The 24,983-nt window shown below is 45.5% G+C and overlaps 3 protein-coding genes across 3 annotated transcripts in view; 2 read left to right on the top strand and 1 right to left on the bottom strand.

Annotated features, from left to right (window-relative positions):
• LOC121705118 (proline-rich transmembrane protein 3) overlaps positions 1-8,969 on the top strand; it is a 19,554-nt gene extending 10,585 nt beyond the window's left edge. Inside the window, exons 3-4 of the mRNA XM_042085908.1 lie at positions 72-335; positions 4,891-8,969. Coding sequence (XP_041941842.1) covers positions 72-335; positions 4,891-6,908 — 2,282 coding nt within the window. The 3' untranslated portion in view covers positions 6,909-8,969. The remainder of the gene's footprint in view (positions 1-71; positions 336-4,890) is intronic.
• Positions 8,448-13,447, bottom strand: LOC121705157 (cytosolic sulfotransferase 2-like). Its single transcript, XM_042085977.1, has 8 exons — positions 13,136-13,447; positions 12,699-12,840; positions 12,111-12,239; positions 10,879-10,979; positions 10,674-10,800; positions 10,394-10,491; positions 9,520-9,694; positions 8,448-9,382 (listed from the first exon to the last, which is right to left on the bottom strand). Exons 2-8 carry the CDS (start codon positions 12,835-12,837, stop codon positions 9,270-9,272), a joined length of 882 nt encoding a protein of 293 aa, XP_041941911.1. The 5' UTR covers positions 12,838-12,840; positions 13,136-13,447; the 3' UTR covers positions 8,448-9,269.
• Positions 13,448-15,454: 2,007 nt separating this feature from the next.
• On the top strand, positions 15,455-24,927 carry LOC121705140 (citrate synthase, mitochondrial-like). Its single transcript, XM_042085953.1, has 11 exons — positions 15,455-15,617; positions 17,544-17,588; positions 17,874-17,981; positions 18,554-18,619; positions 19,175-19,306; positions 19,403-19,591; positions 19,829-20,028; positions 20,415-20,544; positions 20,783-20,884; positions 21,104-21,313; positions 22,853-24,927. Exons 1-11 carry the CDS (start codon positions 15,567-15,569, stop codon positions 23,021-23,023), a joined length of 1,404 nt encoding a protein of 467 aa, XP_041941887.1. The 5' UTR covers positions 15,455-15,566; the 3' UTR covers positions 23,024-24,927.
• Positions 24,928-24,983: the final 56 nt, after the last annotated feature.

Raw genomic sequence — 24,983 nt, 5'->3', positions numbered from 1 at the left:
TGTTGTTTTAATAGTTGCAATGCATGTAGAGTGTTCTCTGTTGGGCATCACTGTACGTTACCCTTTCACAGCTGCTGACACAGGGTTAAGGAATAGCACTCATCGAACCCAGTCAGCAGGAAGCACAAATGCTCCAGTTGGGGCAACTCCTGCCCTGACCAGCACTGCCACTCCCCCTGACAGCACAACACTGAAGGATACCTTTACAGCAACCACCAGTCATCTAGCCAAGGAGGCCGTGCCCAGAGGACCAACAGTTAATAGGACTCATATCATACGTCTTACATTTCCTAACCTAACCTTAACCACTGGAAATGGGAAACGGACTAGGACAGGTAAGACTGTGTGTGTCAGGAATGTTTGAGTGAGGACATGGTTGTAGTGTATTGGGTGTGCATGTGCATTGTGGTGGGTAAGGGGGGTGTCAAGCATCATACAGCCTGGTATAGAAAGTTATTACATATAGAAAATTACATAAATTACCTTTTTAAGGTATGCACTCAACCACTGGATTTATTTTTTAAAAAGTATATTTTTTGGGCTTTTTATGCCCAAGGACAGTGGAGAATGACAGGAAGTGAGAATCGGGGTGGGATCTGGGTCACCAGCATTCAGTGTAGGTGCCCCACGGCTGGGGCCCAACCACTGGATGTTTTATTGCCTAAAAATGGCATTAACATGCACAGCTTTTGAAATGCTTTCCATGGGACTGTGCCCTACAGGGTGACCCTTTCCTAATACGTGCTCTGTCTGATCTTAAAGCAGTGCATTGCATTGTTTTTCAATTGCTTAAGCACAATTTTGAAAGCAGGGCCCAATGTTTCGAAACACTACACATGTCAATAAACACAACACCACACCCAAGTAGCAGAATCCCTCAAATTAAAATGTCTTTACACCCGATAATTGTGCTTGATCAATCGGTTCATGGGTTAGGTACAACCTGAATTCCGAAAAAGTTGGGACACTTTGTAAAATGTGAATAAAAAAGAATGCTATGATACCATTTCCAAATGCTTTCCATTTCTGTTGAAGAAACTCACCTGTTGCCTTTTTCAGTGCTTAGGCCTGAGTTTACAGTTGAGCACCAAAGTATCTTCACACCTGATAGCTGTGTTTGGTCAGTTAGGTCATGATCGTGGTATTTTGAAGGTGTCTGGACATGGTAGAGAAGTGACGTCATGTTATGTTTGATTTCGGTCTAAAGTAGAGAAGCGTGTGTAGTGTTTCGCAAAAGGTAGCCTAGGCTAAGAATGTGCTTTTAGTCATGCAAATCTGGGCTGAGGATTTGATATTTGAGTACAAGGTTGCACTGTGGGTTTCTTTACATTTTAGATTTTGTTTGCGTACTTTAGTCTTCTAACTAACTACCTAACTATTGTATGTAACATACATATTTTAATAGCTAACCATAAACATGTTGAATGTGGAACTATTGCAAAAACAACCTGGGATATTGTGACATTTATACGGCCAAAATGCCCTTTCTTAACTAGAATCTGTGTGGGTTTCTCTCTCTCTATCATCTCAGTTTATTCATCTCTTCCTCTTTGTCAATGTGTGTGTCTGTGTGTGTCTGTGTGTGTGTGTGTGTGTAAGGTGTGTGTGTGTGTGTGTGTATGTCTGTGTGCAGTGTACAGTGATGTACAATCAGCAGCCAGGAATGGGACTGTGCCAGGGGGGAGAGATGAGAGAGGAGAACAGAGGTGGGTGAGATGAAGAAATAAGGGATGAAAGAGCCGGGAAGGACGGAAATAAAACGCTTTGGGAGATTGTGTGTCAGAACGGAAGGTAGAGGAAGGGAGGGGTATGGAGAGAGAGAGAGAGAGAGAGGGAGAGAGAGAGAGGGAGAGAGAGAGAGAGAGAGAGGGAGAGAGGGAAAGAGAGAGGGAGAGAGAGAGGTAGGGAGAGAGAGGTAGGGAGAGAGAGAGGGATAGAGAGAGAGGTAGGGAGAGAGAGAGGGAGAGAGAGAGAGGTAGGGAGAGAGAGGGAGAGAGAGAGGGAGAGAGAGGTAGGGAGAGAGAGGGAGAGAGAGAGAGGTAGGGAGAGAGAGGGAGAGAGAGAGAGAGAGGTAGGGAGAGAGAGGGAGGTATGGAGAGAGAGGGAGAGAGAGAGAGAGAGAGGTAGGGAGAGAGAGGGAGGTATGGAGAGAGAGGGAGAGAGAGAGGGAGAGAGAGAGAGAGAGAGGTAGGTAGGGAGAGAGAGGGAGAGAGAGAGAGGTAATGAGAGAGAGGGAGAGAGAGAGAGAGAGGTAGGGAAAGAGAGGGAGGTAGAGAGAGAAGGAGGGAGGGAGAGAAAGAGAGGCAGATTAATGAAAAGCAGATGGGTTGGAGAGAAGGGATGGGAAAAAGAAAGCTGGCCATAGTGGTTGGTGAGTCGCTCAAAAGCCCTCTTGAGCGACTACTGCTGGGTTGAGTTCCTGCACAAGCAATGTGTGTGTGTGTGTGTGTGCGTGTGTGTTTGCATTTGTGTCTGTGGTTACAGCTGATTGCTTTTATGTCTATAGCTGCCATATGTGTCTCTATCTCTCTCTCACTAAGTGTGTGTGTGTGTGTGTGTGTGTGTGTGTGTGTGTGTGTGTGTATGTGTGTGTGCGCATTCATGTGGGTAGAGGTGGATGTGTGGTGGATGTGTTTGACATGTGCATGGTGGTGCGTTCATCTAGTGGGTCTGGGTGTGTGTGAAAGGTATGTGCATATGGGTGGGTGGGTGAGCACGTGTGTAGACATAAAGAACGAAGTGTGTGTGTGTTTCTGTGTGTATGTCTGTGAATTGCCCTCACTGTGAAATCTGAGGAGCACATCTGGAGTATGTCTGAGTCTTATAGCTCAAAAAAGATCTGTGAGGGACTTAAGTTCTCTGTCTGTGTAGCATTCAGGATAGCTATACTGGGTTCATACGGAATAAAAAAAAATCTGTTATGCTTCAACAGTTTTTCTTGCCACAAACACAAACATGTTTGTGTGTGTTTATTTGCTTGTGTAAGTGTCTACATCTGCTACTGTTTTTGCCTGCAATGTTCCACCACATTTCATATTACTTTGGTTTGGTGTCCTCTCCTGTGGCTTCACAATATTGATTTCTTAATGGAAATACCTAGAATGAAATATGAAAAGAGATGTCATATAAACACGTAAAGTCTCTTTTTATTAGTGGAACTGCATGTGCGTGCTTGCGTGTGTGCATGCTTGTGTGTGTGTGTGTGTGTGCAGCCGTGCGTGTGGCCATGCATGTGCGTGCGTGCGTGCACATGTGGTTGTACGCATGTGTATGTGTGTGCGTGTGCCTGTGTGTGTGTGCCTGTGTGTGTGTGCCTCTGTGTGTCTGCTCTCTCTCAGTCATTTAAAGTACAATGCAAATCTTTGACCTTGCCCATGGCACTGTTGAGGTCAGGTAATGTTTTGATTCACAAATATTAGCTTCATCTATACTTTATATCTCAGTCAGTGAAAGTGAAGAGACCAGTTATATAATGGTGTGTGTGTGTGTGAGAGTGTGGGAGAGAGAGAAAGAGAGAGAGAGAGAGAGAGAGAGAGAGAGAGAGAGAGAGCACAAAGGCAGGATAAGGTGGAGTGTGTTATCTGGCCATACTCTGTGTTGGTTTTACACAGTCACAGGACAGGACCTCCTTTATGAGGGCAGAAAGGTGTGTGTCCTCACAGGCTCCTCTAGTACTCCTGTAATGTGGAGGGCTCGTGAGTGTGTGCCTTAGAGGGGCTCTGAGTGTGCAGCATAATCTGTTCTGTTGTCTTGGAAACACTACAGGTTGAATCCGACCCCTGCTGCTAGGGCGTTACATAAGATGTGAACTTTAAGCACACACTCATGAATATAAATGCAAGCACAAAGACACACACACACACACACACACACACACATACAAGCATACTTATACAGATACACACATACATTAGCCTTATTCAATTTGTCTTTAGATCTACATAATATCCGTTCCTTCTGGAGTTCCCTCATGGAAGCTTGTTAGTGATATTGATATTGAGTACATTTGTGTTCTGAAGGTGCTGGGTATGTGGAGATTGTTGACAGGTTGTTTACAGTCGTTATAGATTATGGTAGTGTCAGTGGTAGTTAATGTGTAATGTATGGAGAAGACATGCTGCATGTCATCAGTGCAGTAATGTTTATAGTGAACCTTGATAACATTGATCATTGAACATTGTACTCAAGTTGAACATTGTACTCAATTTACATTCACATTGAATATGTTTACCACTCACGGAAAAGTTTAGCTATCCACTTACACTACTTTATCATCAGCAATGTTTTCTTAATTGTGATCCATCTCTGCTATCCCCTGATTATGAGATTCCGTAAATCAGATTTAACTGGCACTGAAGTTCTCCAGAGGTCGTTTAGATGCCTGACCATGCCACACTAAAAAGGTTTAGTTTCTCCACCTACTGGCGAGAAGTAGGTAGTGCTTTTGCTCAGTTTGTCCCTTGTGATTAGTCTGTCTTTCACCAGACTAAGCTCAATCTTTTAAGATTGAACATTGGTCTGGGGAGTCCGCTATGTATTTTCTACTGCACAAGAGGAGTGATCAACGGGCATAGTTCAAAGGACTCTGTACGCAATTTGATAGTCATTCACCAATCTGACCAACGAACCGGGTGACGTTTGCAGAGCGACGTGAAAACTCCAGGCTCTCCCGCTATCGTCATCGTTTTTAAACCTGCCAATAGCACGCCAGGTGGACAAGCCAGCTTGTGATTGGTCCCATCAAAATTGTAACGGAAGCAGCAAAAAAAGATGCCCAGGTTTCCAGCCTGAGCTGCAGGGCGAAAAAGAAATCGCCGTCAGATCAGGCTGGGTTCACCCAGCCTACCTTGTGATGGGAACTTACGTCTCTCTCTCTTTCTCTGTCTGCAGGAGTGATCTCTCCATCCAGTCTCATTCCCACCACTCCTGGACCTGGAGCTGTGGGCAGAGATGGGAAGAAGAGGAGCGGCTCCAGCTCGATGGCGCTCATCCCTCCCCCGGTGTGGCGGCCCAGCCCCTCAACCTCCTCCTCCGTAGCCCCGTGCGTGGAGGGGACCAAGGGCTGCGTGGTCCCTAAGAGCCGTGAGGTGATGGACGAGCCCCTCGGCCCCAACGGCACGTCTCTGGACTGGGCCGACCTGAGCCGCACGCTCTCCTTCGCCTGGGAGCTCCACGTGTTCGGTTCGGCCGCGCTCTTCCTTCTCCTGGCCGCAGGGGGTGCCCTTGGCCTGGCGCTGTCCCCGGCCGCCAGCTGCCCGTCGCGGGGGGCCCTGGTGCTCTCCAACGGGTTCCTGCTCCTGGTAGGGGCGCTGCGCGGCGCCCACTTCCTCCTGGACCCGTACGGCTCGCGGCGGCTGCTACCGCAGGCCGCCGTCGCGGCGCTGGTCACTCTGCCGCTGCCGCTGCTGCTGTGGGCGCAGGCGGCGCTGGCGGCACTGGTGGTGCGCGGCGCCGGGCTGGAGCTGGAGCTGGTGCCGCCGACGCTGCTGCGGCCGCCCCTGCTGGCCGTGCTGGCCGTGCTGCAGTGCACGCTGCTGCTGGCGGGCGACCTGCTGTCGCCAGCGCTCTCGCCCGCCGTGCCCATGGTGCTGCAGAGCCTCACCCTGCTGGCGGGCCTGGTGCTCTGCCTGGGCTTCCTGTGCCTGGTGCTGCCGCGGCTGGCGTGTGCCCAACAGGAGGAGCAGCAGAGGGGCAAGGCGGGCGGGCGGTGGCTGTGGCGCGCGCTGGGCCGCGTGCTGGCGGTGTGCTCCCTGCTGGGGGCGCTGTGCTGCCTGCTGCACATACACGCCTGCTTGTGGATCTACGGCATGCTGGGCGACTGGCGGCACTTCAGCTGGGCCTGGTGGCTCAACATGTTCTGGGCGCGGATGCTGGAGCTGGCCTGGGCCTTCTGCCTGCTGCTCATAGCGTCCTGGCTGTTCTGGAGGCCCCGCGGAGGGGCAAGGGGGTCTACCGCAGGGGCGGCGGGAGGGGCCGGAGCGAACGGCGGAGCCGGCGAGATCTCCTCCCCCTGCCAGACGGCGGCCATCTCCCACCCGCACACGTGCTGGGCGAAGATCGTGCAAAGCCTCAAAGGGCGTCCGGGGAGGAAGTCGGAGAGCGCAGGGGCGGGAGCCAACGGGGCGGGCGGGTCGGGTGGAGGAGCGGTGGCCGGCGAGCTCCCGAACAACTGGGCCGGACAGGAGCGCTCTGGCGCCGACATCAGCAAGAGCCTGATCCGCAACCGCGAGCCCAAGGACAGCAACCGCTCCCGGCAGCAGGGATCCGGAGGAGGGTCACTGCTGCGGCTGCAGGCTCTGACCCGCACCCCTGCCCGCTCTCTCAGCTCCAGCTTGGACCGCGACAAGGAGTCGTCCGTGTCGCTCTGCGACTTCGACCTGCGCCCGCCCTCGCCCATCGACCTGAGCCGCAGCATTGACGAGGCGCTGCACCGCGAGCACCTGCTGCATGGGGGCAGTCTCTTCCGACCGCTGCGGCCACCGTCGCCCTCGCCCTCCCCAGAGCCACCCTCTCCGGGACCCTGGCTGCGCCGCAACAGTGACCCCCAGCTCACGCTGTCGGACAGCAGTGGCACGGTGCTCACCGAGTCCTCCGAGGCGCTGGACCGCGTAGTGGACAGTGCCGTGCCCAGCAGGCAGGTCACAGCGCCGCCGACCCCCACGCACCAGGGCCCACGCTGGGTAGTGGAGCAGCAGGTGCCCTCATCACTGTCCTGCCCCGTGTCGCTGCGTCCGTCCTGCAATAGCCTGGACCGCCTCACCCCAGCCGGCGAGGACACGCGACCTTTCCTGACCCCTGATTTGGACAGAACCGGCTCGGAACTGGACAGCTCGGCCGGCAAGCAGTTTTTAAAGGTCAGCCGCCAGGATGACTCAGCGAGCGTGAGCAGTGATATCATTGACTTGTGATGGTGCTGGTCTGACCGCCGGCTGTAGAAGTCAGCCAGAAGGTCACCCAGAGGTCACAACAGGACACTCTGGGACCCGCATGCCGACAGGACACACTCTATGAGAATCAGATGTGTGCACGTGTGCATATGATGATAACAATGGCTGGTAGGGTATAGCCATGCTAAAAAGCAAGCTGGCAGAAAGAGTACCACACATGACTTGCAAAGCTTGTGTATGTAAGTGTACGTGTGTGTGTGTGTGTGTGTGTGCTTGTACACACACACGCACACAAACACACATTTGTATGCGCGTGTGTGCTTGTGTGTATGCTTGTGCTTGTGTGTGCATGCACGTGTGCATATGATGATAACAATGATCAATGTTATAAAGGATGGCATACATTTCACATTCATCATTCACATCTCGCAGACAGTTTATGGATTATGTTAGTGTTAGTACATTTCAGACATGTTTATGTATGTGATGATCTGTTTTTATCTGATGGCCCATGCACTCCTGTGAACTCAGTGATGTGTTTTGTGAAACTGTTGGCTGTGTACTCGCCACTGTCTACAACCTCTCAACCTTTTTGTGTTTAGTAAACATGTGCCATCTATGACAGTCGTAAGGCAAAGCCTGGCTGCTTACTTGACCAGTGTTATGGTAATCTGTTGGGCTCACAGCCAACTGCTGTTCTCCAAACACTAGCTGAACTGTGAGGCTAAATTGGAAAAAAAAAACATCTTCAATATAACCCAGCCTAAAGGCGGTCCTATGTTAACACAAAACTGATGTTTATTTGTTGTGTCTTATAAATCATATATTCTCCATTAACCAACCAGAATGCTGTAAGAAAATGAGGGATCGCAATTGATTGCAATATTTGCATCAATATAAATCACTATGTGATACTTTTGAATCTATTCTTGTTTCTTTTAGTGCTTCACCGTCAACAATTTCTGTAGTTTTGTGACTTGACATCGTGACTTTGGTCTTGATGTATTATGTGTTTTCTTGAGGTATTTGACCCAGCATGACAAAACATTATGTCTTAATTGTTCTGAATTTTGTAAGTTAATTTCTCTCACTGATTGTTTTTTTCCAAATGAGTGATTCCAAGTTACTGGTGCTGGAGGCAGTGAACTGTAGTTCGAGCCCAAACTGTACTTCCAGTGTGGTGTTAGTCATATCCAGACATTACCACAATAATCAGTTCTCTCCAAGGATACACATACAGGCATATACAATACACATATACATATGTAACATAAACTCTTTTGTAAATACTTAAATACGCCTATTTTTGTGTCTGTAAATAAAATGATATATATATTTAGAGAAAAGATTGAAGATAGTGATATGTTTGTGACAGTTGATGAACTCATGCTGTTGATCTAATGTGATGGGAGACACAGACTCGCACATACAGACAGACAAACTGTACACAAGGTTCAACCTGGAGATCTCACTTTGAAGGATCAGAAAACTAACCGTTTTAACATTACAGAATGTCTCATAAACAAAAGGCTTCAATACTAGACAGATACGAACTCTTCATAACGTATAACTGTTTTATTCTCCCCCCGTAAAGCATGTTTCCTACAGATGGTCTAAAATATCATTAATTGTGAGAAAGGACCGTTTCAAGCACAAAAGTACAGTAGGCATACATGTGTTATCCAAGTCAAATCAACATTATTGTGCAACAAGGTCAGCTGTTTCCTGTTTCCCCACATCTCCTCACCTCCTTCTGTATGGCCGGGGTCTGTTGATGTGGTACAGACACTGTCAATGCCACTGTCTGCTGTTTCTATCCATTTAAATGACCCACTCAGGTACCAGTTGATAAGTAACAAGTTGTCAGTGTTGACAGTAGTGTTATTTTGCAGTTGTTGTGATTTCTGTGACCATGTCATAATGATTTCTGTGGGGACACATGAGACATTTGTGACTTGTGAGAATGAGTAATCATGCCGATAAGAGGTGTGCCACTTGCTACTGTGGGTCCTTTGTGTCCAAATGTTTCTCTGAGCAGGAGTCATATAATTGCTCAACAATAAAAATTTCCCCAATCTCTCATGCTGAAGTTTGTTTCTCTTTCATTTGTGTGCAGTCATACGTTGAAGACAAGCTCTTACTTGTGTGTGAGGAGAAAATGCTTGTTTGAAATAGTTTGTGTGTGTCATTATCTTCAAAATCTATTTCCACCAAGATCTAGATAGATTATTTACTGATATAGCCCAATTAAACATATCTCATATTTGTCTATTGGAGGATGGAAAGACAATTGATTTTCTTTACTGTATACAATATAATCATAAGACATAAAAACATTTTTTTTATTTGTTCATGTCATTTCACAGTTAACTTTGAGTCTTGCTAGATATGTGTACGGAACTTCAATGTGTTGTTCCTCATCTTGTTCTCGTAGTTTTCGTCAAATGTCTCATTTTGAGCCACAGTGAATTGGTTCTTCCAGTCACCAACTTTCCCTGCAAATGACCAGAGGGAATTTTCACTGCATGTTCTCAAAACACAAACTCTCAACACGTACAAAACAACTGCTCTGACAAAACTCTGTCTTACAAATTTCCATCATCACCCACAGACGTTTAGGATCAATTCTTACCTTTGCGCATGAATGGAGAGATCTTCTGATTCATCACAAGATCAGTGGAGTAGTTGGCCATGGGGTTTGCCTTCATGGCGTCAAACTGCACTTCTCCCCTGATGCTCTCTCTCTCCTCTGCTGTAGTGGACAAACCCAGGAAGGAGAAGAGGCGCTCCATCTCACGACCTGTGTCCTAATGAACACACACACACAAACACAGACACACACACACACACACACTCATCCAATTACACATACAGACATGCTTCAGCCCCTGGTGTAATGCAACATGAGGACCCCACACACACACTCATGTAGTTACACATACACACATGCTTCAGGTCCGAGTCTTAATTAGCCACACCACCCAGCACACACACTAAGTTTGGAGCAAGGGGCTTGCGAAAGGACAGAGATGAGAGTGTGGGCACACAGTCCTTTACTCCCACCATATTCACTCTACCCGAGTTCCAGTGGCACGAGAGGCTCATGATGACCTTCAACTGGTTCAAGCCACAGGGACCTGCAAAACAGCAGTTACCCTGGGCTGCCACATGGAGGCATTGTTGGTGAGGGAGCAGCTATGTACTGACCACAGAAGGCTTACACATCACTTCCTGAACCCCGGGTGGGGTGGCCAGGAGTGGAAGCTACAGGAGGGGAAATTGCAGGCATCTCTACATGCAATGGCTTGCTTAGCTAGTAGACTGCACTAGGCACATCACAACAGCCTGCTGACAGTGCAGCCAGCCATTCAGCACACACATAAACACACATAAACACACACACACACACACACACACACACACACACAGCGCTACAGTGTGTGTGACCTGCTGTTTCTCTTTTACAGCAGCACAGATACTGTTCTGCTCTACTCTGTTCTGCTTACCTCCACCATATCTTCATAGAACATGTAAAGAATATTTGAGCAGGTCTGCTTCTTCTTCCACCAGCCAGTCACATGGTCAAACCAGGAGCCAAAAACCACTGGTTGGAATTGGAAGGGTACACAGCATAATGTGTGTGTGTGTGTGTGTGTGTGTGTGTGTGTGTGTGTGTGTGTGTGTGTGTTCGTGTGAAAGAGAGAAACAGAGATAGTTTCATGTAGGATTGTACAAGTCAAACGTTCCTTATCCTTATTCATTCATGTATTTAAAAGTTATCATTACTTTTTCCATCCATAAACCTTTGCAGAAAACTGTTCCAGTCCTTAGGTTCCGGCTGCATCATGTTCATGCGATCAAAATGGTAGTATGAGACAGCGTTGTCTTTAGCATTACGGGCCACGTACACCATCTGTAGAGAGAGCAATAGTATCTTTTGTCAGTCTTACTCTTTGAGGGGAAGACAGAACGAGTGAATACTGAACATTACCCTGCAGTTCTGTTCCCAGAAGCTCTTTGGCACAAACTGAATAGGCAGATGAGTCTTGATAAGTCGTGGACGGGTGGGAAGAGTGTCAAGTGCCTCTACGCCTGTGCATGAAGAATGAGTATTTGTTAGTTTCATTTCAACTTTGGCACTTGTTCATTAATAACATATTGAAAACAGATGAACATTGTTGACACTGGCGAGTAAATCACCCTTTTTGTACAAAGACACCTTAAAGGAAAATTCCGGTATTTAGCACTTTGAGTCCCTTTTCTGGTTTGTTTGGAATGAAATGGAGTGGTGGACACCGAAATTTTGACGATTGGTCCTGTCTCGACTTTTCTGACTCGTTTTGAATCGCCTTTGACTACTTCAGAGTGGCTGCCTACAGGCATGCACAAACATGTCCTTAAAACAACCTTTAATGTTCGTTTTCAAAACTGTGCAACTCACCTAGTGGTTAGTGGCAAAACAAGTAGCATAGCGAAATACAGTTTCTGTCGTGTTTTATTTGGCATTTTGCAAAATCCCATTGATTTCTGTTGGAAGACTCATTGCACGTTGATATTACTGCGCCACTGGAAAGGGAAACGGGGGCTGTTTACATCGTGTCTTTCCGCGAGACCTTCTTTTACTGTCTATGCTTCAGGCTCAAATATTGAGCGGAAGTTTATACGCGATTGTGAGGTGTCTGAAAAAATTGTTCCACAATAGCAAATAAGACGGCTGGAAATCATACATTGCGCCGATATATTTGATTTTAATAATCAACGAACACCACTAGGACCAATCGTCAAAATTTCAGTGTCCACCACTCTAGTTCATCCAAAACAAACCAGAAAAGAGGCTCAAAGTGCTAAATACCGAAATTTTCCTTTAAGTAGAACTTTGTGCAAAAGAGTACATAATCTGCCCAGCTGGCTCAGGAGAGGAGAGGTCAAATAAAACAAAAAACAAAGAAAAGGAGATACTGTAGAAGGAAAATTAAATACCAGCACAAAAGTAGGAGCAAAACATTTACAGGTCATCCCTGCTAATTATAACAACTTGTAATGTAACAACACAAATGACTTCCTATTTTTCTTCTCTTTTTTTGCGCATATCAATGTTTATTACTAAGAAGTATTAGAATTGCCAATTGGCATTTGTGTCCCCTCAGTGTGTGTAAGAAAAGGTGGTAAAAGCTCAGTTGGTAAAGCCCAATGTCATGGGATCTGGGTGAAATGCAGCCAGACCTGTGCAGTAGTTAGGAATGACAAGCTCAAGGAAAGGTACTCGTTCAAATAACGGCAGAGACTTCTCTCTCTCCTTATCTTTCTGCTTAAAGTAAAGCAAGTCCAGGATGTAAGACATCCAAGTGGTGCCTAAGAGGAGAAGAACAGAAAATCGGTTAGGTTGGAAAGTTAAAGAAACAGTAAAAAATACCTTTGCAACATTAGTTTCACTTAATCCAGAGTTAGATAAGAGGATACATACCCTTATTTTCTCTATGCAAGCAATAACCCAGTCTGACACCATTAGTCTTAGTACAATCCACTGGAAGTAGGTTACACCAGTTAGCCTCTAGCTAGCCTAAAAGGGAGCTATACGCTAACAACCCACCTCCAGTGAATTATGCTAAGCTATGCTAATGGTGTCAGACTGGGATGTTGCATGCACAGAGAAGGGTATGTATCCTCTTATCTAACTTTAGGCTAGATATAAATAAGCTAATTTCCCCAAAAGTTATCAGGTTCCTTTAAGTTAAACGCATTATACAAAACAAGTTTGTAATGAAGTGAACAGATAGTACACACACACAGCTGAAACACAAACAAACACACCTGCTTTTGGATAAGTGGCTATGAGTATATCATCAGGTAGAGCCTTAAAATTTTGAACATTTTCCCAGTTGTCCGTGAAATACTGTGTCATAGAGACTCCATGGAACTCAAAGAGTTCAGGGCGTTCAACATCTGCCATCACCTAAATGAGGATTAAATCATATTATAGTTGGTAAGTTTTCAACCTACAGTGGACTCCTCATGGTCTATGCATCAAATATAAAAAAAAGTTATTGTAAATCAAGAACTGGTAAGCCTTCTGAGAGGTCTGACTTATTTGGTTTTCATGCAGAGACAGCAACAGTTAAGAACCCTCTGCAAAAGCACAATAAACCATTTCATATCACTAATAACTACAAAGTCCCTCTGCTTCCTAGGATTTCTTCCCTTGGCCTCAACTACCTCTACTTCACAGTTTGATCTGATTGAAAACTCACTGTGGTTGAAAACGTGTTGAGAAAGAACTTGTCAAATAAGTCCTCTTCTTCTCTTCGCTCTGCCACTTTCTGTCAATGGTGTGTCTGAGTCATGCGCATGCTCTACTGATTGCTTATCCACACCCTTCTTTCTCCACTCACGGCGCTGTCATGGGTCAACCACCTCAATGGACAGTTGACGCATTGATCTTCCCTGTGCAGGTTTCGTAAAATATGTGCTGTGCAATATAGCTATAGCTATGTTTAGTACAGATTAGGTTTCACATTACAAGTAGTGTGTGTGTGTGTGTGATCTTTCTAGGCCTGCTTTATTGAACAGTGTATTGAACTCTGGACGAAGTGTTATAGACATAACCTTTGAACTTTTACTGATTGGGAGTGTGTGTTAAGCAACACATATTTGCAACTTGACTGGTTGATAGGTATAGTATCATTGCTCCACCACGCCCATATGTGTGTGTCTGTGTGTGTGTGTGTGTGTGTGTGTGTGCCCTTCCCCTTCATTTCACAAGAATTTTACCCACGACAGTGCCTTTACAGTGACAGTAAAAATGAAGTACGCCATCCACCCAGTTCCTGCATAGACAGACATCAAAGAATGCCAGCAGGAGTCTGTGTGCCCCCCTGTGGGATTTTGTGCTATAGCATCTAAATCCTTTCGACCAACCTAAAGTGTTGACCCCATGGCCCAAGCCCAAGCGTCCCACAGGAGCAGCTGGAGCTACATACTTTATGCCAGGTGAGAACTGTTTGTCTGCTTTGAGGCTCAAAAAGAGGGCCATGCACTGTAAGTAAACTTTCACACTGGCTTGTGGAGGTTATCACTTCAGCTAATTCACAGATTGGGATAAATGCATAGACCAAATTTCCCTCACAGGATAAAAAGAGTATATACTTATAAGTTAGTATAAATACTCTTTTGATCCCGTGAGGGAAATTTGGTCTCTGCATTTATTCCAATCCGTGAATTAGTGAAACACACTCAGCACACACTAATCCCGGTGCAGTGAGCTGCCTGCTACAACAGTGGCGCTCAGGTGAGGGGTTAGGTGCTTTGCTCAAGGGCACTTCAGCCGTTCCTACTGGTCGGGGTTCGAACCGGCAACCCTCCGGTTGCAAGTCCGAAGCGCTAACCAGTAGGCCACGGCTGCCCCTCCAATTTATACTATTTATCCCTACTTATACTGATACAAGGCTCAGACGTACCTCCAACACTTAATGGTTGTGTTGCAGCATCCTGTAAGAGCATTGAACATATCTGTGTAAGTGCAAGCTGTGTTTTGTGCGATACCTTTGCCCACATGTATAACCGGCATTGGTAGCCTGCTCTGTGCTTTTAGCTTCACACGGATGACTGGTCTCAGTCTCTAATGTCAAATGTGCTCAATGTGAACAACAGGAGCCTACAGCTCACACTGATCGCTCTGTGTTGTCGGCCTCCCGCCAGTACCTGCTACCATGTTGCTACAGTTCTACACCAGACGTGTGTAAGACACACAAGCACACACACATAAACACAAATACGTACTACACGCATGCACGCACAAACACACCCACACACAAACACAATACGCGCACACACAAACACACATAAAAACTCACACAGTAGTAAAGCAGGCACACACACACACACACACACACACACACATAAACACACACACACACCATTACCCCGAGACACACACTCACAGGCGAACACACACACACACACACCATAACCCCCCCCCCACACACACACACAAACATGCGCACACACAAACACACATAAAAACTCACAGTAGTAAAGCAGGCACACACACACACACTCACAAGGGAACACACACACAAAGAAAGCACACATATACACAAAAGCAAACGCACACATGAACATATAGGCCTACACAAACGCAAACACACTCATTTACATACACAAAAGTTGCAAGGGGATGAAGTAGGAGACTACGGAAGTGCATTAGGGCCACATATTTTTGACAATTCTGAGAAAAAATCTCTTTTTAGATTAAAGTCACAAATATGTGACAAATAAAGTCATAAATATGAGATTAAAGCCAGAATTTCTAAACATATTTGAGATAAAAGTTTATAAAATGTCGAGAAACAAAGTCAGAAATAATTTCTGAGATTGAAGTAAGAAATTCTACCGCTTTTCGGTGCATCTAGTTAAATTAATGATATGTTAACCAATCAATGTCTTCAACTAAGAAATCTATCCAATCGCTTTATTACATGAACTTCTCTGACCACTAGTATTGCTGTGCGTCATTGACATGAGAGTTCTCGTCACACCCACTCCGGCCTTCCGAGGCCCTCTAATGTTTTTTCAACCTTCACCAGTCTCTCGGTCCACACAGGGGCACCTTCACTTTTGCGGTGCATCAGGCATCGGCTTTTAGAATCATACAGTAAATTAAATTATTCCTACGTCCACATCATGTCCGTTCTGTCAATCAGCAGGCTAGCGCCTAGGCTCTTTAATTCAACGGTAAGATGACATTACTGCTGGCTTGAATTTATTCTGTTAAAGCTGCTATCTAACGTTAGCTAACCTTAGCAAACGTAGCTGGCTATCTACGTTTTCTAGCTTAAGTTAACAGTTAGCTCCTAGCAAAGTTCATCTGACAAGTAATTTAGCAGACTGCTTAGAGAACTGTACGCGTTAAGTCATGATATGAGAAAAGATAATGGTTTGGAATATACAGCTTGTTGTTTCAGGTATCACGGGTCCATTTTAAGCGTAGTATTTTTCTCGAACTGAGTCAAAAAGGAGAGTGTCAGTAGCTTGCTATCAGGATAGCTAGGAACTTCTGAAGACCACGCAAGTTGTTAACGTTAGTTGCTTGTCCTGCCTGGAAATGTCCTTGCTGGAGAATGTTAGTTTAATTACTTCAGGTAAACTGTCATGTGCTTAGGCAGTTTTTCCAACCTTGACCACTCATCCATAACGTTAGCATTCGTAAGTGGCCAGTAGAAAACCAGCGGATGATCATGCTATGAACGAGTTGGCTAACGTTAACTTCTTGAATGTAGGTTAACGTAGGTTACGTTAGCAGTAACGTTACTAGCCTGTCTCAAACTTGATATGCTCACTGACTTATCCTTAGTGTTATGTAAGCATTGGCCTTGGTGCAAGTAAAGTACTATGTGCTAGCTAGCCAGCTTTGACTTCCAAGATTCAATTTTTTTTCATCAAGGTTTTTTTAGCAAGGAATGTGAATTGAGCGGTCAATAGACGGGCTGAATTACTAAAGGCAAACTTGGGGTAGAACTAGTGTTGAATTTTCTACAGCTGTGGTTGCAGTGACCTTCGGTGATTAATTTTGGCGACCCTTTTTATGGCCTTATTCGGTGCGTGTAAGTTCCATGGTCCCAAAATGAAGAAAATGTATGTCGCCATCTGTCACGCAGTAGTTTAAGTATATCGCACATTTTAAAGTAATCTAGACGTAGAATGAGATATTCAAAAGCCTGTGTCATATTGCCTATGATGTATGTAGACTTCCTCAGCGTTATAGCCTAGATGTGGCATGCTGGCCCAAATTCAGCTGCAGCAATAAATATTTTCTTTCCTTATTTGATTATTGGAGTTTTGGAGATTTACTTACAGTGAAAGAATAGTGAGTAAGAGATTTGTCAAGGACATGTTAGAAGGCCTAGAATCTGATAACTTGGTCATTTGTAGTGCCAGTCTCACCGGGGTTTTAACAAGTGTTACCCAGTCTTTTCTTTGTTGATGTGTTGTTCAGGACCTGACAGATGTTTGCCTCCTACCTTCAAACCCACTCAGCTTCACCGTTATTTCTCTAGTATATTAGGACTGAATCTGAAACCCGACCATAGGCTTTATGTGGCCTAGATCTAGTCTACTGGAAGATGACAGGAGAGGAGTTACATATGTAGCAATTTGGACCTAGTTGAGTAGGGTTTCATAAAGAGTGACAAGGCATGTGGACTCTGTGGGGACAGACAGAACCATGTAAGCCGACGTCTATCATGGTGGCACTTAGTAGTGGTGCCTAACTTAGCAGGACTCTACCCTCTGTTTAATATGTCTCATGCATTTAATGTTGAAAGTTCACTCTCAGTGTTTCAGTCTTAGCAGAGCTTTTATGACTTATGGAACCACTAGGCTTGTAAGGCACATTTATCTCAGGATAACTTCCAAATCACTTGATGAATTGTCCAGCAAATGGTTGTTGTGGTGAATCATAATCTTAAAAGGAACCAATATTATTAATGAAGTCTTTAATTGGAACTTGTGTGAACATTGATGTTTTTTTGTTTTTTTGCCTCAGAAGACCCTACATTTATGTGTCCAAAAGGATCTTATATTTATTTTTTTCTAATTATGGAACAGCTATTGTAATGACAGAAAATTAATGTGAATTTCTGTGCTGTTCTGTGGTTCTAGAATGCATCTGTCCTTGTTGCAGCCAGACATGCCAGCGCATCAACAGTAAGTACCACTGGATTCTCTGTTAAATGTCCAGGGCCTGCCCAAAGCATACGCTTGGGGCCACCAGTGTGGAAATTAATTAAATGGTTGAATTTCACTGTGAAACTCCATGACATGTTAAAGTTTACCCATAGTTTGAAATCCCTGCTTGCTTGCTTGAGCGAGTTTGGTTAAGAATGTGAAGCTTGTGAGGTGCACTGTTCACGAAAACTACTCAGGAGTCTGAAGTCAACCTGAGACCGATACATGTTCAAAGAATTCTTTCTGCTTCTGTTTGTGTTGCAGAACCTTAAAGATGTTCTTGTAGACCTCATTCCCAAAGAACAAACACGAATCAAGAACTTCAAGCAACAACATGGCAAAACTAACATTGGCCAGATCACTGTGGATATGGTAAGAGATTGCCTTCTAATTAACAAATCATTGCATTGGAGTCTGTATATGTATGGTAATAACTACTATGTATGTTTCATGTCCTGTGTGATGAGGAGTATAATATTAAAATACCATGTGCACAGAGAGCACAAAGACTACTCTTTCATACCTGTGAATTATTTTGCTAGTGTTTCAGTGCAAAGTACATTTAAAAATGTTGAAACATTGGGACATTGTTTGAGTAATGTGTCTGGGCAGTGTTCCTTATTATTGTGGTTCTGGCATGTTCCCATTGATATTGGGCAACAATTTATTTTATGGAGAACTTTAAATCATCAGTAGGCAAATCGTCATGATCATCCGATCAAAATAAATGGAACTGGTCATGTTTTTGCCCAGTAACATTGCTTAAAAAGTTGCCCCATGTATCAAAGGTCCTTGCCATCTTATTTACATCTGCAGCCGTAGCAACAACTCTATCTGCTCGTTCTCGCTCTGACCATTTGTGGTACACAACATACAGGAGTCTTATTCTATGCAGCTTCCTGACTCTTACTTATCTTCTTTCATATGTATCTTCTATGTGGCAGATGTATGGCGGGATGAGAGGTATGAAGGGGCTGGTGTATGAAACATCTGTGTTGGACCCAGATGAGGTGAGCATCGTTTAAGCAACACCCACATGTGTACACGATGTGTTTGGACCGTGTGCACTTGGTGGTATTGATCATGCAACCTTGAAGAATTTGATATGCAGTGAACCTAAACAAACCTGTTCAAATATGCTCTGCACATCCGTCTGGAGACCTTCTCACGGAAGCCGATTTCTGAATCACCATTTACTCAGAGACCAATCAATCACAGCCGCTAATTTGGCATTGGGTGGGCTTCTTATGATAAGGCAGAAGAGTTCAGTTGAACACAGCCAATGGCTGTGCTGATGGCGTCCGTGTTGAGCTATATGGACATACTGTACATTTTATTTGGCTTTGAGTAAATAACTGCATGTTTACAAAAAAGATTTGTTTTCTGTACTATCAATCAATTAAGACTTGAGAAGGTGTTTGGTGTTAGCCAGGCTAGTGTTTTAGCTTTTAACAGCATCAGTTCTTATAAAAGCTGAAAAACTGCCTGTGCTTGTTTTATGACTCAGAAGTAGGTGAGCTGCCTGAGTGCAGTCACACCCCTGACTCTCCTCTCATACCCTGCAGGGCATCCGTTTCCGTGGCTACAGCATCCCGGAATGCCAGGAGCTGCTTCCCAAAGCTGCCGGCGGACAGGAGCCTCTGCCCGAGGGCCTCTTCTGGCTGCTGGTCACTGGGCAGGTGCCCAACGAAGAGCAGGTGAGCTCCAACCTCAGGAAGTCATACTGTCTCACCACTACAGCCCCTCCTTCAGTGAATCGAGCTCATTCTGGTGCCCGGTGTTGATTGACGCAGGTCAGCTGGCTGTCGAAGGAGTGGGCGAAGCGCGCGGCTCTGCCCTCCCATGTGGTCACCATGCTGGACAACTTCCCCACCAACCTGCACCCCATGTCCCAGTTCAGCGCCGCCATCACAGCACTCAACAGTGAGAGCAGCTTTGCCCGAGCCTACGCGGAAGGAGTCAACAAGGCCAAGTACTGGGAGGTCAGTTACAGTCAGTCAACAGAATCCGGAGACTCACGCATCATCACGTAACCTACCCATGTCTAGACTTTCGTGCACCACACCTGGTTATTGGGCTCATTGGCTTAGGATCTATGTCCCTATCTGTTTTCTCAAGTCTAATAGCCTTGCAGTGCTGTTCTGATCATGTCCTCTGTGGTTCCATTCTTAACTGTTGTCATCCAAGATGTCTCCATGTGTTCCATCTCCTCATTGCAGTTTGTCTATGAAGACTCCATGGACTTGATCGCCAAGCTCCCCTGTGTGGCGGCCAAGATCTACCGCAACCTGTACCGCGAGGGCAGCAGCATCGGCGCCATTGACTCCAACCTGGACTGGTCCCACAACTTCACCAACATGCTGGGCTACACCGACGCCCAGTTCACAGAGCTCATGCGCCTCTACCTCACCATCCACAGGTCAGTCACGCGCCCACCATTCTGACCTCTTGTGAGGCAAATCTGCTTTCACATTTACACTTAGTCATTTAGCTGGTGCTTTTGTCCCATGCGACTTACAAAAAGGGAGCCATAATCAAAATACAGTGTGGCTACGGCGTATTAGTGCCGCAATAAGTGCTACTCGCATGGAATAGAATGACCGTTAAAGCGAAGTTTAGTAAAGGGAAGAATAAGTGGGATAGTCAGGATGGGTTAAGCAGCTCCAGTTGTTATTAGTGCTAACAGAGGAGGTAGGCTAGTAGGTAGGAGTTCACTTTGAGTTCAAGGTGGTTTTGGAAACCTCTTTTTACTCTTTTTTTTTTTTTTTTTTTTTTTTTTCCCTCTTGTGTGTTTCTCTGATATAGTGACCACGAGGGAGGTAATGTGAGTGCCCATACCAGCCATTTGGTGGGCAGTGCCCTCTCCGACCCCTATCTGTCCTTCAGCGCCGCCATGAATGGCCTTGCCGGGCCCCTACATGGACTGGCTAATCAGGTTAGTCTGTGGGCGGCCACAGCATTTCTGATTTTGGAACTGGTTTTGCTGAAAGATGTCAAGTGTTGCAGTTATGCATGGCATGAGTGAGCCATGAGAAGAGGGAAACTGTATGGGGGGGGGAGTGTGTGTGTGTGTGAGCGTGTGTGCGCGTGTGTGCGCGTTTTTGCGTGCGCGTGTGTTTGAGTGCGATGAGCTGGAAATGGTGGTGTGAAGCTCACGGCTGCCTCTGCTGCAGGAGGTGCTGGTGTGGCTGACGGCGCTGCAGAAGGAGATGGGTGGAGAGGTGTCGGACGAGAAGATGAGGGACTACATCTGGAACACGCTCAAGTCTGGCAGGGTGAGTCAGCAAACTCAATCCTCACCCATCATGTCAGTACAGCATTTTGCTCAAGAGTGTATAATACAAGAATGGACGATTTCTTGTAAGTGGTGCAGAAATCCTGCTCATTGAGATTTAGAGTACTCTTCAGTATTGTGATGTTAAGCTTTTTTCTCTCAAACCAGAACTGTCTTATTCTCTGATTGTCTCACCTCCCTTTGACATACTTTGACTTAGGTGGTACCAGGTTACGGTCACGCTGTTTTGAGGAAGACCGACCCACGCTACACGTGTCAGCGTGAGTTTGCCCTGAAGCACCTGCCCAATGACCCCATGTTCAAGCTGGTGGCACAGCTCTACAAGATTGTTCCCAACGTGCTGCTGGAACAGGGCAAGGCCAAGAACCCCTGGCCCAACGTGGACGCACACAGCGGTGTCCTGCTGCAGGTCAGTCCACTAAAAGAGAACGTCGTTGATAAGGCCTCGTGTGTGGCCACTCTCACTAACTGTGCGATTGAGTGAACTTTTTAAGATTATAGATACAGATTATATACTTACTATATACCTTTGACGTTTTTATCTAAAGTGACTTACAAATATCAAATGGGTGTTTAAGTGCTTTGCTCAAGGGTACAATGGTGACAACCCACAACTTTTCTGGCTTCTGCATGCTAGCCCAGCTCCTTAGCCACTATGCTAGCGTCGTAGCGTAGCGTGATTACACTAATGGTTGCTCTAATGCAGCCATCACCAAATGGCGGACCGCGGTCCGAGTCCGGACCGTGACGTGATCCTATCCGGACCCAGACCATAATAGCCTAATTTAGATTTTCACGTAAGATTTCAAAGCTGTGCTAAATGTTTCGTTGGTTAGGATAACAGCATTTACTTCAGGAGCTTCAGGAACAATCATTTCGCTTGCTGCTACTCAATTAGCTTTATCAGAATTACACAATTCTGATAAAGTCGAGTCAGTGAGTAAAGTAGCCTACTATGGAGAAGAGACTGATAGCCTGAAACGAGCGAGGAGACGGGACGGGACGAGAAACAATCAGACGGATATCTAAGTTAACGATAAGTAAGTTATTTTCAAATCATCGATTGCTCAAAGAGAAGAAAGCTAGACAGCGAGAACAGAGCTTTATATAACGATACGGGGGCAACACCACGCAAAACTGTCACGTCTGTAACGGCAACTAAATATGGATGTGACAGTTTTGCGCGGAATTGCCCTGGACCTCTTCTATATATTCTGAGACGGGCGATTTTAAGCGCCAATTTGAAGCACCTCTACTAGACAAAGCATTTATTTTGAGCAAGCATAGGGTAGGCTAGGCCCATTCAACAGTGAACTGAGACCACAGAATATTTTTACGATTTAAGAAGGCAATATGATTGATCCACCACAATCTAGTTAAGCCTACATGCATTCACTGCTTAACAACGTGATACTCCTGGGTTTCCAGGATTTCGGGTCAACATAAAAAAAACTAAAAAAATTTAAATTAAACTTGCTGATTAATGAGTTCAAGGATCCAGCTGTGGAATATCCATCATTGTCTCAGCTCAAATTGTATTTTTAGTTCACGATAAGATCTTAAAAATAGCCAAGGCTAGGCCTACTTAGTTTTTCTCCCCAATTAGGCTACTCTTATCTTGCCTTATTTCTCCTCATTTCGAATGTTGCCTTTTAGGCTACTTATTTTATTTCACATTAAACATTAGGCCTAGGCCTACAATCTTCTATTTCTTGAATTTCCCCTTGGGGATCAGTAAAGTATCTATCTATTTATCTACAACTAGGCTCCATCCATCCATCCTAATATTATACATGCATACATATAAATAGCCTAAACACGCACGTTAAACATTATGATGCTCCGGACCTTTGCTTGAGGAAATTTTCCGTAACTGGACCTCGCTGAAGATTAATTGAATACCCCTGCTCTAATGCCTCTCTGCTCTCTGCTCTGCTGTCTCCTGCAGTACTACGGCATGACGGAGATGAACTACTACACGGTGCTGTTCGGCGTGTCCCGGGCGCTGGGCGTGCTGGCCCAGCTCATCTGGAGCCGAGCGCTGGGCTTCCCACTGGAGCGCCCCAAATCCATGAGCAGCGACGGACTCATGAAGCTCGTGGGAGCCAAGTCTGGATAAAGCTCGAGGGATGGGCTTGGCCGGGCCGGGCTGGGCCATTATATTGGGAAAATGAAGGAAAATTATACAAAACAAAGATAAAAAAAAAAAAACCACCAGGCAATATTGGAAAGGGATTCTGAGAGACACTGTTCACTTGAAGAAGGGCCATCACCGTTTTCCCTATGGTGAAAGTGAGCTGCTCGACCCCCCCCCCCCCCCCCCCCCCCAATCATTTCCTATGAGCACATAATCAACATGAGGGCAGGGAGCTGAGAGGGAGGGTGGGAGGGAGTGGATGGACATCACATCATGCATCATGTGCTGTTTCAAATCCTCATCACTTAGTCCACTGGTCTGTCCCTGCTGAAGTCACCACTGTAAGTTTAGTTCCAGTTGTGCTTGTCCTTTTTTCTTGTGGATGCGACTTGTAGGGATTGCGCCAGAACAGATGACCGCTAGTTTGGTAAATGGTCATTTGGCTGGGTTAGTGAGTTGGCATAACATTCTTTTTGTCTGCTGGATTATTTTGTCATTTGGTTACAGTTGAGTCATTTGAGTTGCCTCTGTATGTACAATGCAGCATTGTGATCAGATCAATGATCAGCATTGCTAATACGTCCCCTAGAAAATATTTAAGGCGCGGTTTTATGCACTCGGTTATTCCCATTTTTCTTCCTCCCACATCTTATCCCAACATCTCGGTTCTGTCACAGAAGTCTGAGGTCGTTTTTCAACCCTATGCTGCAGTGCGGTCTGCCACTCGCTTGTCAGTGACCACTACATCATCCTCCCAACGCGCCGACTCCTGCTAGCAACGTCCGTCTTCGTGAGGTGACGTCTCAAACACAAAAGCAGTTTTTATCATTATTTTTATTTATGTATGGGATTATGATCTAGGGTCATCAGGTTTTTAAGGGTCAGCTTTGCGTGACTTAAAACAGGGAAAACAACAGACTCAGGTTCATTGTCGAAGTCCAGCATTCATCAGGTACTCACATGCACAGCCTCAGAGTAAAGCCACAATCCAATGACATGAGCAACAGAGAGCACAGGGCTCTAGGATCTTATCTTGTATGTTTTTGTTTTTATCATGTCTAAGTATGTGTGTTTATTGTATGCGAGTCCGTCAGTGATCTGCTACTCCAAAATGAGCACTTGCTTAGTTAAATTGCCCGCTGCAAGCATAGGTTTAAAGCTAGAGCCCCACTAATGGAGTCTAACTGGACCCTGCAGTCTGGTGGTAAGAAAAGTAGCCTTATGTGTTCTGTGCATAGTTTGGCTGTCAGACTTCTGTACTGAAGTGAAATATAGTCTTGTATGATCAGTTGTCTGAGGATGTAGTGATTTGTTTTGGCGCCTAATGTATTTATTTTGTATATGTAGTACGTATTGATGTGTTCATATACCATATAGCCAGCGTATAGGTTTGGAGAGAGGATCCAGAGGCGGCTTTAATATGACCACTCGATTGACCTTGTTAGAGGTCACTCAGAGCAGTTCCATTCTTTTGCTCATGTGCTCGTGGATGCTCCCTTTACTCACTGCTGATGGTCCTGGTTTGCTCTAAGGCTTTGGCTGGCGCATGTGAAGTGCTCCCTGTGACTTGTCCTACTTCAGCACTCCAGAGCTACACTACATGACTCTACCACATATATTTATATTTCTTATATCTGTAGGTCTGTAAACTCGTACATTATTTTGCGTGTGTGTTTTTATTTTTTTTTTGCCATGTAGTTTTAGATGTAAAGGTTTGGAGTAAATACCGAGGCCGCGCAGCTACACTGGAGTTAAATGGCGGGTGTCACAGTCAGGGACTGAATCCATGGGGAATAAGGCAGAATGGCATTCTAGAACAATACAAATCAAAATAGGCAGGGGGGGGAAGGAAGAGGAAAATAAATAAAATGTTTTTATTGACAAGACCTTTCTCTCTGTGTACTATTTGTATCGGTTATCATGTTCGTTAGCGGTGGTACAA

This window comes from Alosa sapidissima, chromosome 3 (genome assembly GCF_018492685.1).
Source record: "Alosa sapidissima isolate fAloSap1 chromosome 3, fAloSap1.pri, whole genome shotgun sequence".
Classification (NCBI taxonomy): domain Eukaryota; kingdom Metazoa; phylum Chordata; class Actinopteri; order Clupeiformes; family Clupeidae; genus Alosa; species Alosa sapidissima.
The sequence above is the reverse complement of the archived record's forward strand: the minus strand, read 5'-3'. Positions and strand labels throughout refer to the sequence as shown.